This window comes from Juglans microcarpa x Juglans regia, chromosome 2S (genome assembly GCF_004785595.1).
Source record: "Juglans microcarpa x Juglans regia isolate MS1-56 chromosome 2S, Jm3101_v1.0, whole genome shotgun sequence".
Lineage (NCBI taxonomy): Eukaryota > Viridiplantae > Streptophyta > Magnoliopsida > Fagales > Juglandaceae > Juglans > Juglans microcarpa x Juglans regia.
Window position 1 is genome coordinate 10,767,709 of NC_054597.1, and position 14,833 is coordinate 10,782,541.

Here is a 14,833-nt window from a genome sequence, read left to right on the forward strand (position 1 = left end):
TACTAGGAAAGTACGAAGTTTCACTTTTATGGTGCTGTGTGATTGCATGATTCTAGAATTTGATTTAGAATAGTATTAGAATGAAGGAGAATGTTTCAAGGGTGCTGTTTGGCCATCAAAAAATCTTTGAGCAAATAGGATTAGGTTGATTTCTCCTTTATATAAGATGATTTTGGTCAAATTTCTTGATTTTATGTTTTATCACTTTTTAATCAATGATTTGACCTGTTGCATGCTTCTTAATGTTGTGAACAAAGCTGAGATTTGTAGAAAACAGAGATTTTATTATCTGTCCACAAATTGACAACGTTCCTATATTAGGATTTTGCATAGTCAACATGTTTAGGACCTAAAATGCGAAATTTCATGTTGAGTAAATGTTGTTGCAGTATCATAAATCATGCACAAGCATTATTTTTCTTATTTTGAAAAAATAATGTATTAGCTTATAACTATATTTCATGCATCTCAGAAGACCAACACTCTAGTCACATCGAAAAGTGGCTGTTAATACTATCAAAAAAAGAAATGTGGTTGTTTGTGTTATCTTTAATGGTTTTTCTAAGGCTAACTTACGATAGACTATGTAACACCCCTTCCTATAGGGTTAGGAGTGCCACATCATAAACGATAATTCCTCAACAAAACTGAAAATTATTAAACCAGTAGATAATAGAAACTCATATAAGCTAAAACTAACATGATTCCTCTAACTCATCATGTTAACGTAACTGTAATCAAGTACTATGTGTTGAACACTCACTAAAGCTTGGCTAAGTTCTGGTCTCCATCACCAGTTCTAGCTTGTGGACTTATCATCATTCCTGGGACATTTAAAACACAAAATCAAAAATGAGTGAATTACTCAATAGATAAATAGATTTTGAATCTGGTTTTACCTTTGAAAACATTCTTAAATGCATTTAGGCATCTGCACACATATTATAAACCTTTTTCCTTTGATATCTTGGGTGATCAACTCACATTTATGCCTTGTATGTAACGGTTGGCGATCTCAAGGATCTTGTCTCCATTCCCATGGCCACAAGTGAAACCACCTCTAGGATATGAATATTGGGAAATGATTTATACAGTCCTAGACTGTGTAAGTCCCCACGCACTTCTATTGAAAAAAGTAGAGAAAATCTGGGACCTACATGAAAAAATGAACTTTTTCATGGTGGACCCCACTTTTTTCAAAGGGATTGGTAGGCAAGATATAAAAATGCTAGTTGCCCCTTGCCAAGTTTCCTACCTTTCTGCTTTGTCCTACATTTGGCAGCTATATTCTTGCTCATCTACAAATTTTCATGCTATACGTGATCATCTCTCTACAATTTTTTCATTCTTTCTTCTGTTTTTCTTGCTCATGTTAAAGTTGGATTGCTCTTAATGATATTTTAATCTGAGAAGAATTTGTTAGTATTACCAATACGTAATCTATATACTATATAATTTCTGTAGCACAAAACTCTTCTCCTATTAAGCCATGTCATTTTTTATCATTTAAATTAAAATAAAATAATTTGTAAGAGTAAAATTGAACTGTCATATTATAACCCTTTATCTTCTTGCCAATGTTACAGACCATTTATTACCACTTCATTACCTGTCCCTTGTACTTCTTGTCTCTTGCACTTCTCATCAGTTATCGCTTTACTCATTATTGCTTCTGCCCTTTACTGCCACTTTATTACCCGTCTCTTGCACTTCCTGTCATTTATTGATTTCTTCATTATTATTTCTACCCTTTACTCATTAAAATTAGTAATGGAAGAAGATCATGTTTAAACAACTTCACACAATCAAATTATAAACAAAATAAAAAATAGAATAGAATTAAAAACTTAACAATGTCCCTTGTATCGCATGGGTCTGCAACTATTTTATATACAGACCCTTATGTTTGGTTAGATGAGACCAACTTATTTTAGGAGGATTTTAATATTGATTTCTGCCTATCGATTATCAAACATACCAAGATAATGTGAATTAAATTTTGATATGAGATTTATATGTGTGTATTTATCTATGCACTTAAAATTACATTTGTACATAGGTAGGCCATTGAAGATATTACAATCAGCAGTTTCTTTTTATTTATGAGGATATTCTACATGCAGGACTATGGCCATCGTGTTAGACTAGCAACTCATTCAAATTTCAAAGAATTTGTCTTGTCTGCTGGGTTGGAGTTTTACCCTCTAGGCGGAGATCCAAAAGTTCTTGCTGGTTGTATGTACCTAAACACTATCTATGTTCGAATGATTTGGGTGATCTCATGGGATCTAATAATGACTATATGCTTTCTTGTTAAATTAGTTTTTTTTTTTATAAGTAATAAATTATTTCATTAATAAAAAGATAGGCATAGCCCGCGTACACTGAAAGTATACATGTGAATACACCTATTTAAGAACTAGAAACAGTTATAAGGAAATCATGGAAGCTGAGGCCATTCAAATCTAGAGCAATGACCCACAAAAACAAAGTCTAAAACTCCTAAACTCTTCCAATGAGTGCTTATGATCCTCAAAAAACCTCTCGTTTCTTTCACACCAAATACACCAAAAAATACATATGCTAGCCATCTTCCACATGGCCGCAATCTGTGGTGTCCCAGTGATCCCTCTCCAGCTTGCTAACAGTTCCACCACCCTACCTGGCATTACCCAAGCTATTCACATTCTGCTGAAGAAGTAATTCCAAATATCTCGAGTAAAATCACAATGTAAAAGTAGATGGTCCGCCGTTTCACCACTATTTCTGCACAAACAGCACCAATCTGTGATTATAAGGCCACGTCGTCTAAGATTATCGATGGTCATAATCTTCCCTAGAGCTGTTGTCCAGACAAAGAATGCGGCTTTGGTTGGTGCTTTACTCCATATGTTCTTCCAAGAGAAATTGTGCTTTTGTTGCATGGTAATAGAGTCATAGAAGGAGCGTACCGAGAACTTCCCTTTCCTAGAGGGTCTCCATTCTAGCGAATCTTCAGTTGTGGCCACAATAGGAGTGTTATACAGCAAGTTCAGAAACTCCACTAAACAGTCACTTCCCAATCATGTGCATCCCAAGTAAGGCTAATATTCCACTCCTGTAAACCTTGATTGATTACTCGTAAATCGGCCACCATAGCTTCCTTCTCCCTTGCAATACTAAAGATCGTGGGATAAACATATCCTTCAAGGCCGTGTCTCCCACCCACATATCCTTCCAAAAACTGATCCTACTACCATCCCCCAAACACAACCGAGTATTACTAGTAAAGGAGCACCAACCTTTTTGTATATACTTCCATAGCCCCACTCCATAAAAAATCACGATGAATTTTATCCATTCTATTTGCAATGCTAGCGGGGAGAGGAAATAAAGATAAATAGTATGTGAGAAGGCGGATAATTACTCTTGATAAGAGTGATTCGCCTCCCTTTAGATAAATACAACATTTTCCACCCGGCCAGCCTCCGCTCAAATTTTTCCAGCACCACCTCCCAAATTGTCTTAGCTTTGAAGGAAGCCCCCAACAGAAGTCCAAGGTACTTCAATGGCAATGAAGAAACCACACAACCCAAGATGTCAGCCAACCCTCTAATATTGTTTACATCACCAACCACGACCATCTCCGTCTTAGCAAAATTAATCTTCAATCCAGATACCGCTTTGAAACAAAGTAAGATGGCCTTCAAAGATTGAATATGCCCTGCATTTGCCTCACAAAATAGCAAGGTGTCATCTGCAAACAAAATGTGAGAAATATTGGTAGAGCCGTGGATATCTTCTACTGAGAAGCCAGAGAAAAAACCTCCCTCTACTGCAGGCGACACCATTCTACTTAGTGCCTCCATTACTAGAACAAACAAGAGGGGTGATAATGGATCACCTTGATGTAGTCCCCTCGAACTATTAAACATCTCCCCAGCATATATATCAGGAAATCCCAATTAACATGATCATATGTCTTCTCCATATCTAATTTGCCTATACCTCGAGCTACCGACTTGATCCTGCTATCCAAGCATTCATTAGCTATGAGGATCAAGTCCAAAATTTGCTCCCTCTCACAAAGGCATTTTGTGACTTAGAAATGATATTCGTCATGACCGAGCTCATCCTATTAGCAAGGACTTTTGAAAGCATCTTATACACACTGCCCACAAGACTAATCGGCCTGTAATCTTGTACCTCTATTGCACCAGTCTTTTTAGGGACTAGAGCAATAAAAGTAGCACTCAAGTTTTTCTCAAATTTGCCATAAGTGAAAAGTTCCTGAAAAACCAGCATTACATCCTCCCTCACCACTTCCCAACAAGTCTGGAAAAAAGCCATAGTGAAACCATCCGGACCTAGAGCTTTATCTTTATTCATTTTCCTGATTGCTTGTTGTACCTCTTCCTCTTCAAAAGGTCTCTCCAACAAAGCCGAACTATTTTGATCAATGGCCTCAAAGGCTAAACCATCCACGATAGGCCTCCAGGCATGAGTTTCCGACAACAAATGTTTGAAATGGCCAGCGACATGCTCCTTTATCACAACCTGATCTGAGAATGCACCACCATCTATGTTCAGGGACTCAATGGAATTAAACCTCCTACATGCATTAGCAACTTGGTGAAAAAACTTTGTGCTTTTATCCCCCTCCCGAAGCTATAAAGTCCTTGACTTTTGCCTCCACCAGATCTCCTCCATTAGGATCAAACGTTCAAGTTCAGAAACTACTTTATCTTTTTGTTTGTTCTCATCTCCTACACCCTCCAAGTTTTGTAATTCTTGAAATAAGCTCTTCTTTTGTAAAGTTACATCACCAAATACCTGTTCATTCCATGTCTTCAAATTCTTCTTCAAAACTTTTAACTTTCTAGCCAATACATTGCTCGGGTTGCCCTCAAAAAAGTATGAATTCCACCATTGTCTAATCAAGTCCACAAACCCATCCGTTTTTAACCACATATTCTCAAACTTGAACGGCCTTCTACCCCCCTTGAATGCCACCATAGTCTAACATGATAGGGAAGTGATCAGAGCATGTCCTCAGGAGCCTTTTCTGACTTAAGTCTGGATATTGTAGGTCCCACGAGAGAGAAATGAGGAATCTGTCCAGTCTTGACCAAGTTCGATTATTAGACCAAGTATATTCACCTCCTATTAGAGGTATATCCATCAAATCTAACTCAAAAATGAAGTTCGAGAAATCCACCATAGCTTGATTTTGTCGTTCCCCCCTAATCTTTCGCTGGAAAATCTTGTCACATTAAAATCCCCACCAATACACCAAGGAGCCTCCCACCAAGAACATAAGCCAGCGAGCTCATTCCAAAGCAACCGCCTCTCACTATCTAAATTAGGGCCATATACCCCAGCAAAAGCCCATAAGAAACCATCATCAATATTTAAAAAAAAAACACCCCACCGAGTATTCTCCCACAAACTCATCAATGTTCTCCACCACCCTATTATCCCACATAACCAACACTCCACCCGAGGCCCATTTCGAGGGTAGGTATGCCCAATCTACAAATTGGCAACTCCATATACTCTGAATAATTCTTCTATTGATAAGCATCAACTTTGTTTCCTGCAAGCAAATGATGTCCAACTTCCGTTGCCTTAATAAGGCTCTTATTTGAAGGCATTTATTAATCTCATTCAGCCCCCTAACATTCCAACTCATAATTTTTGACTTCATTTATCAACTGTTCCAGCTCTCCCCTTATTTCTACCACGACTTGCACTCCCATCATAGCCTTCACACGAAATCCCCATACAACTCTGCAATTCCTTTACCTTTTTCAATATCCAATTAGAGGAAATAGTAGGAGGGATCATACGTATAGGGGTGTAGGATCCTCTCCTGCTGACTCCTCCCCCTCTTTTGAGTATTCATAGGGATATTAAAGCATCAACTGACCTTCCCCATCTATCTCCCCCTTATCCAACGTGCCCCCACACTCCAAAGCAACAAAAGGACCTTCTCGGGCTCCCTCCAAAGGTTCACCGTGAGCCATATCTGCCCCCCCCCCCCCCCAACACCTTAGTTGTGCCTGGCCCAAGGGAATTGATAGGTCCAGAGATGTCCCAAGGCTCACCGGAAATATCTGTGGCTGGCGGCCCTCCCTGAGCACCACCTGAGCCTTCCACTTCAATGATACACAGTTCTAAGCCTTCCACTTCAATGATTTCCCCCACCTCCACTTTTGGTGACTGTAAGACCTCCGACGGACCACCACCTGAGTCGTCGGAAGCCGTCGCCCCTTTTTGTGTCAGACTTGGCCCAAGACTCGAACCCGTTATAGAAGTATCAGGCACCTCCAGCACACCCAATAAACTGACCTTCTCTTGTGTCAATATCAGGCCTCTCTCCTTCCGGACCCTGCATGGGCTTTTACTTGGGCCCAACCCGTAAGTAGCCTTCTTCCCCTTCAAGTTTGTCTCATCTTCATGGCCCACGAAATTCTTCTTCCCAATCTGAGCCCCACGAAGCTCTTCTTCCCGTAAGCTGCCTTCTTCCCATGCTGTAGCACCCTTCCTCTTAGCTTCACTTGGACCACAGCCCACTCCCACTCCCAAACCCAAGCCCATCCCTTTTTTCTCCTCTACACATCGTATCATCCAATTGAGATTCACTTGCAGCAAATCTATCTGACAATTCATCTCCTGCAAGGCACACAAATCCTTTTCCTCATACAAACCGACAACCACTCTGTCACCTTTCTCCCGAGCCTGGACTCCTACATAAATGGCGGCACTCCTTTGCAGGCCACCCCTGACACTACCTTTGGGTAGCAGTGCCTCCCGGTATGACCGTAATTGTGGTTGTTGTGGTAGCTGAAACACAGGACCACCTGTACAACCAGCCTCCCTCATAACCGCCACCAGCTTTCTCCAACCCCTTCCCTCCCTATCTTCTAGTATGAATAAGAAGTTCCGATACCCACCTCCACCATACTCCATCAATGCCATGAAGGATCCTCGAGTTGTGGCATTGCTGTGCAACATAGCCCCTATCTCCTTCCCTATGAGCAGAATAAAACCCCTTCCTTGCAGCCTTCAAGCAATCCTCCAAGGCTTTGATGAACCACCTTGCCATGCCTAGCCCCAGTCTAATCTCTTTCACCACCTTCCATCCTTACTCAGTCAAGAATACAAACCTACCATCCCTTACTACCTCAAAAACCTTAGATTCAATGACAACCTGCTTCGCAGTACCCATAACTCACTAAAATCAAACACTAACTCACCACTACATGCACCAGAAAATCACTATAAGGAAAAGATAAAATTTTTCATCATTGAAGTTTTGGTTGTATGGAGAGAAAAAGTTAAGAGAGAGAGAAAGAAAAAGTTATAAATCTTTTAAAATGTAACCACAATACTGCTCAGCTATTTAAATTAGTTACATAGCTCTTAGCTGGCACTTAGAAGCACTGGTTGGAAATGCCTTTCACCTAGTCTTGATGCATAAATGGTTTCTACGATGCTTTTGCAGCATATCTGGGGCCTGTTCTTATATTCTTTCAAGTTCCTTGTACCATCACTCCTTTTCAAATAAGGTTCATGTTGGTCTTTATACTTATTTTGATGCTCATCAAGAGTATTTCACTTTGAATTAGCAGAGTGTATAAACCAATGAGACATATAGCTAATGAATCAATAGCAAAGTTCGCAGGCTATGCTTGGCCATTGAACAAAGCATGGTTGGAACCAAGAATACATCTTTTTTTTTTTTTGGTGGGGGGGGGGGGGGGGGGGGGGGGGGGGCTGATCAAATATTAAACTAACTAAATATATTTTATTATTTTTATGCTGCTGTTTTTTTTTTGTCATTTATACTAATATAAAAATGATTCTTCTTGTTATTGTTGTTGTGGTTGTTGGTAATGTTGTTGTTGTTATCGTTATTACTATTATTACTAATGTTATTATTGTTATCATCGTCATCATCATTGTTATTGTTTTGCTATATTTTTGTTGATGTTATTATTGTTATTACAATTAAATTTATGTTTCATTCATTGTTTACTTTAGATGCTGAAAGAAGTTTGTTGACTCTACTGATTTCGTATTTCTTTTCTCTAACAGACATGGTTAAAAATAAAGGGTTCTTGCCTTCGGGGCCTTCAGAGATACCTGTTCAAAGAAATCAAATGAAGGAAATTATTTATTCTTTACTTCCAGCTTGCAAAGACCCTGATATTGATTCTGGTATCCCCTTTAAAGCGGATGCAATCATTGCCAATCCCCAGCATATGGTTAGATCTTGTGACTGTTGTACTTAATGTTCCTTTTGAAGTAGATGAACATTCTTTTCTTCGTACGAATAAGCAATAAGAAAGTTTATTAGGAGGAGAATCCTCAGGTAGATAGGGTGAAAACAAGAGGTTCACTTAGGTATTCCATATGAAAAATTCTGAAGAAATTAAAAAAAAAAAAAAAAAAAAAAAAAAAAAAAAAAAAAAAAAAAAAAAAAAGGAGAAAAGGGTGTATTTCCTAATGCTACCTTTCAAGGAAAGAGATCTAAGCGTGATTAACATTCTGTTTTGAATTTAATTCACGAGTAATCTTGATGTAGTTCCCCAATTGTTTTTGACAATGAAGTTTGTCAGTTTTGATTTTGATTAGGGAACTTTTTTTGGGTGAACTGATGAATAAATTTGGCAGGAAAAAGAAAAAAAAAAATATTCTGGTTGTAGAGATAATATTTTCTTTGGAAGCTAAGGACTAAGAAGTATTTCCTTAGCTTCTTGGTAACAGAGAATGAATTTGGTTGGTGAACTTAGTACAAAGTGCTTAGTAAATAAGTGGACGAAACAGGTTCACGTTAGTTGGATACATGATATAGCATCTTATAAGTAAGTCAACTATCAAATTTGTTTACTTTAGGCTGTTTAGCTGTAATGAATTTAGATTGTACTGCCGTGTGTTTGCCATGTTAGTGAGAAAAAAGAGTGAAATATACTTCTATGGTTTTACAAGAAAATACCAGACAATGACAATCATATGTGGATAAAGTTGTAGATTTCAAACATTTGGGCTGAATTGCCTGGGAAGACACAGAATTTCCCAATTATTCGACTTTTGAATATTCAGAAGAATTTGAATTTGAAGCCAAGTTGCTTACCCAATGGTTAACCCGATCAATTTAGATTCCATTTCAAAATGACTCACTGAATGTTGTGAATTTTGGAACACAATTATAGACTGTTGGTTTTGCTAAATTTAAGCAAAAACTTGTATTTTGGTGACACTTGATCATATTCTTGCTTTCCACATTTTATTGAACTTGAGATTGTATTTCCTTGTTTCATAAACTCCTAGTAACCATTAAATACTTCTTTAGGGCATACCCATGTGGCTGAGGCACTGAAAGTACCGATTCACATATTTTTCACGATGCCATGGACGTAAGTCTTGTCTGGGTAATTGAATCTTACTGAATTATGTATTACTTTGAACTGTTCTCTAGTTTTAAGTATGTGTTTTTTTTTTTTTTAATGTATTGTGCTACTCATATTGTTGAGTGAAGGATTTTGAACTGCATTCCATATGTTTTACTTTTTTCATACCAGGCCAACTAACGAATTTCCACATCCTTTATCCCGTGTGAAGCAGCAAGCTGGATATAGGGTGAGTCTGTTTGATTTCTTTCTTTTTCGCTGTCGTTATTCTTTCCTGCTTATTTGGGTACTGTAGCTTCTCTGCCTCTTCCTGCTTGGGTAAGTTCTTCTAACTTTTGGTTGCATGCTTCAATTTTTTCAGCTGTCATATCAAATTGTTGACTCCTTGATTTGGCTTGGGATTCGGGACATGATCAATGATTTGAGGAAGAAAAAGCTGAAGCTTCGTCCTGTAACATATTTAAGTGGTTCACAAGGCTGTGAGTCTGAGATCCCACATGGATATATATGGAGTCCTCACCTGGTTCCTAAACCAAAAGGTGGTTGCTTTTGATTTCAATCATGTCCTATTGTATGCCTAATTATATTCAAAACAGAACCATATGCTACAATTTCTCAAAGCACAGAATACTTCCTTCGCCAATCTCATGAAAATTGTGTCACCATGTGGTCCTCAATCCTATTTTTAAGTGCAAGACTTTCCCTTATTTCCATCTGAAGATTATGTCGGTCAAATGTAGCTACAAGAAGGGTAGCTTTCTATGTTTTATGAAATGGATTTGATCTCAAAAGTTGGTTAGGAATCAGTTGTGGGGTGAATTTGGTGAGTAGAGTGTTCTCTCATGCTATATGCTTATTTTGTTCTGGCGTTCTCCTCTTTTATCCATCCAGTTTGTAGTTTTCACCAGAATGCATGTGGATCAAGGTTATTTCTAGAAGATAGATAAATCAGTTGGCATATGCATTTTCTTCTGATTCAGGCATGTTGCTTCTTTCCTCCATTTTAGTTTGTATATTCTTTTACCTTTTTTTTATGTCTTTTCTTTTTCTTTAGGTGAGACTGCATTTATTTTGGTTGAAACAACTTATTGTGCATCAGCCTTGCAAAATGGGCGGTCATGAATTTTGATGCAACATGTAAATTTATGGATGATATTGCTTGCAGATTGGGGACCTAAGGTTGACGTGGTTGGATTCTGTTTCCTTGATCTTGCATCGAACTATGAACCTCCTGAACCTCTTGTAAAATGGCTTGGAGCTGGTGAAAAGCCTATTTACATTGGATTTGGTAGCCTTGTGAGTTTCTATTCTTATTTCTCATATTAATATATCTGCTCTTGCCCTATGGATACTTAAGATTGTTTCCAAAGTTTTAGTGGTAGTCTTGGTGCTTGGATTGTCTTGATAAATTGACAATCCATCTTAGGTCATATAACAAATTAATTGAGTCGTTGGATGATTGACTTGTTGAGGACATTAGCAATTTATTGAGAATTTAAAAAAAAAAAATTAAGATTCTAAACATGTCTTAGGACTAGGAAGCTGGAATAATCTTCAAGACATTGAAGAATCAGATGCACCTTCATTATCTCCATTGTTATGATATAACTAACATTATTGTTATCCTACCATTTTATTTCGTGAAGATTTGTGAAATTTTTGCATGTATTTGAGCTATATATTTCTTTTAAAAGATCAATACATCAGCAGTTTCTAAAATATATACTATATATTTTATTTATTAATATATTAATATATTATTGATTACTTCAAAAAAAAAAAAAGTTTCTAAAATATATACTAGATCAAGAGGTTTAGTGGGTGGAATGGAGCTTGATAACAGATTTTGTAGAAATTGTTTTAGCTTTGGGTTACCTTTGTGGGCATTTAAGTTTGATTGAAAGACACAGTACATCATATGAAGTGGGTGATTGGAGATGATTCTGTCCTAATAGCAGCAGAGTTCATGAAGAGATGATGCTCAAACTGTGTGCGCGCAACATCCATGGTCTTATCAGCCACATCTATGGATTGAGAGTAATGGAGATTACGGCAAGACTTGGGTGTTTTTTTTATCAGCTGGAGCATGAAAATGGGTTAATGAAGTATGAGCATCTCTCTGTTTTTTTTTTTTCCAATAAAGCTGGATAACCATCCATCAGGAGGTTGGCGCAACAATGGGATAGGGTTCAAGTTTTTGTCTTGAGGAGTCTATTATGTTTTTCCAATGAAGGTTGTACTAGTCAAATTAGAAATCTAGTTCTAGTACGCTCTGTAAAGACCAAAGAGTCTATATGAATATGCTTCATTGTATTTAAAGATTCAGACTTTGAATGATGGAATATATATATATATTTTTTTTATAAGTAATTTGTATAAAGGCTTATGAATTATAAATATTGAAGCAGATAGGCTTAGTGTGTATATTCTGGAGGATGCCTCTCTCTCTAATATGTAGTTTTCATTTTATGAGTCTTAAAAGCCCCATAGTGTAATTTAAATGTTTTACATGTGAGAATGGATCCCCTTAAAGAAAATTACATGTTGTCAGCTTGTCATGATATGTATATAACCCTTCTCTTCTGACTGAATTGTGATTTATATTTCTTTTTGATTGAGTAATTGTATCTTCCCCCTTTTTTCTTCCTTTTTGATGTCAGCCTGTTCAAGAGCCAGAGAAAATGACCCAAACTATTGTGGATGCACTGCAAAGCACTAAACAGAGGGGCATCATTAACAAAGGCTGGGGTGGCCTTGGGAACTGTAAGTTTTAGTTTCATTTTAAAGCGTTGCATGTTTCTTGTATTATTATGACCTCTGTTACTATCTGATCACATCTGTTAGATATGCTATTTTATTTAGCTGTAATTCTTGTTCTTTCCAGTGGCAGAACCAAAGGACTCCATTTACTTATTGGACAACTGCCCTCATGACTGGCTATTCTTACGATGCAAGGCTGTGGTGAGAGTTAAAATTACTGTTTTCGAGATCTAAATCTCTAGTTACAGAAGCATCCTAGATAATGAAAATGTACCAAATCAGGCCTAGTGACAAGTTGTGACTAGGGGGGCCATGGTTAGGCTTGAAAGTTGTTGGCCTGTTCCTTGTGTGCTATTAGTTTTCAATGTTCTTCTAATATTTAACAGGCATGCTTTTATCATTTTTTTCTCTATGCCTTCAGGTGCATCATGGAGGTGCTGGAACTACAGCTGCTGGTCTTAGAGCTGCGGTAATCATAGCTTACTTTATCTCTGATGCTTTTGGTTCCATGTAATTGGCTTCTGGATTATTGTGATCCATGTTTTTGCAATATAGTGCCCTACTACCATTGTACCTTTCTTCGGTGACCAACCCTTTTGGGGAGAGCGGGTACATGCAAGAGGAGTAGGTCCTGCACCCATTCCTGTTGAGGAGTTTACACTTACGAAGTTGGTTGATGCAATAAAGTTTATGGTAGATCCAAAGGTAATGCTGTTTTTTTCTTGAAATGGTAGATACTGTAATCCAAGTTCTTAAAATAACTGCCTTGATTAAAACAACAGTCAGATTGTGTGTTGAATCTGTATTGCCTTGTAGATAGATGTGAATGCAAGTGTGGGTTCTTCCCCTGCCCTCCTCGTTTACCCCTTTTTTTCAGCCTTCAGTTTGATTGTGGGGATGACTTGATACCTGCATGCCTTTAATGTTCTAGAGTACTGACCAAAGGAGGCTTTAATTAGAATTCTGTTGTACCTCAATGTGTTAAGAGCCTGAAATTTACCTCTAGGTAAAGGTGTTCTAGTAAGCTTAGGATTTTCAATTTGATTTTAAACTTGGGGACTGGCAAGTGACTTCCTTTTGGTTGCAAGTATTTTCCGCCTATGTAGAAGCAGAATTAGGTTTAGTGCGTGACAAAAATAGCAAAATTATTCAAATTATCGAGCCTTCCCAACAGGTATACTTCAGTTCCTCGGAAGGTGTCATTAATTTGCAAACCTTTGTGGAACTTTTAAAAATGTTTATTATGGTCTGTCAAGGTGAATTTAAGAATGTGCGAATTACCTCATGATGAACTTACCTTAGAATCATTCCAGGTGAAATTGCGTGCGGTCGAACTTGCAAAGGCCATGGAAAATGAGGATGGTGTGGCTGGAGCAGTGAAAGCCTTCTTTAAACATCTTCCTTGCAAAAAGCCTGATCTCGAGCCAGAACCAGTGACATCGAGTTTTTTATCTTTAAGTAGATGTTTTGGTTGTTCTTGAAATTGTTGGTGGATGTTGTCAGTCCTTCCATGTATTTCTTCAATTATTTTGTCTTGACAGCGTATATAATAGTATGCCCTGCGTGGTCTCTGCCGAGAAGAGAGAGAGAGAGGAAACTGCTTGGGATTCATGTTCATAAAAGGCCATTCCTACTTCAAGAGTTGTAATTTTCAATCTTTATTCTATTAAAAAATGATTTACTTTTATCAATCTTTATTTATTTAATCTACTTGCATTTTTGCTTTTTGTACCGACTTTGTACGTGAATGAGGGGGTATGATAATATTCTGCTTTATGAATAATTATTGTTTTTGGTTCTGTTATTGCCGACATTATACTATGGGTTGTCAATTCATTTGTCAAGTTCAAAATGCATAAATCCATCCATATGACATCAAACGTGGGAGAGATTGGTACGTACCCAAAGCAAACCTGAGAATCATGCAATCAATGTTCAAGTTGTTTTGATGTTTCAGAATCCATGTTTACTTATTTATTTACTTTATGATTGATCTTCAACGTACTTCGGCTTTCACCATGCTCGGGAGCATTTCCTCCAAATCATTGTTTTGAAGTGCCTCCTGAACACTTCAAAACAACCCCATTTGCCTCATAGCGTTAAATGAGTTCGGTACGTGGGATCCTTGGACCCGTTGAACAGGTCTTTATGGGGCATCTTAAAATTAATTTTGGTGGCATAGATACTGCCATCTCTTTAGGAACAAATGGGAGAATGGTGCTTTGTAGCAGGCTATATACGTTGGGGAAGGAGCAGCACATCTTGCCATCTCTTTCGTACTTGGCCTCCTAGTCTTCAAGGTGACTGGACAGCAGAGAGATCTACCTTTGGCTACGGACTTTTCCTAACATCCCTCCCCCATTGCTTTCTGGCCGAGTCTTGCTCCTCCTTGCCCTCACCGCTTGATCTTCTTGAATCCTATGATTTCTTCTTACGTCGCTTTTCGCTCTTTTCTAGCTGCTAGCTGCATGTTTTATTTTGGCGTCCTACGATGTCAGTTGTTCCTCTTTCTCCAGGTATGCATGATCACAAGGAATTCAAGTATCACCATGGCGTCAACCTATAAGAATTTCTATTTGGTTTCATGATCGAGTTGTTGGAATGCATGCTATCTTTTCTTCTTTTCAATGGGATTGAGAGCCTTCAATCTCACAATTAAACGACACCAAACCGTTTAT

At 37.9% G+C, this 14,833-nt stretch overlaps 1 protein-coding gene across 1 annotated transcript in view; it reads left to right on the forward strand.

Moving 5' to 3' along the window:
* Window positions 1-13,846, forward strand: part of LOC121253025 (sterol 3-beta-glucosyltransferase UGT80A2-like) — a 32,952-nt gene extending 19,106 nt beyond the window's left edge. Inside the window, exons 4-14 of the mRNA XM_041152915.1 lie at window positions 2,124-2,235; window positions 8,080-8,241; window positions 9,329-9,401; window positions 9,567-9,624; window positions 9,757-9,934; window positions 10,561-10,691; window positions 12,056-12,158; window positions 12,280-12,356; window positions 12,577-12,624; window positions 12,711-12,860; window positions 13,469-13,846. Coding sequence (XP_041008849.1) covers window positions 2,124-2,235; window positions 8,080-8,241; window positions 9,329-9,401; window positions 9,567-9,624; window positions 9,757-9,934; window positions 10,561-10,691; window positions 12,056-12,158; window positions 12,280-12,356; window positions 12,577-12,624; window positions 12,711-12,860; window positions 13,469-13,636 — 1,260 coding nt within the window. The 3' untranslated portion in view covers window positions 13,637-13,846. The remainder of the gene's footprint in view (window positions 1-2,123; window positions 2,236-8,079; window positions 8,242-9,328; window positions 9,402-9,566; window positions 9,625-9,756; window positions 9,935-10,560; window positions 10,692-12,055; window positions 12,159-12,279; window positions 12,357-12,576; window positions 12,625-12,710; window positions 12,861-13,468) is intronic.
* Window positions 13,847-14,833: the final 987 nt, after the last annotated feature.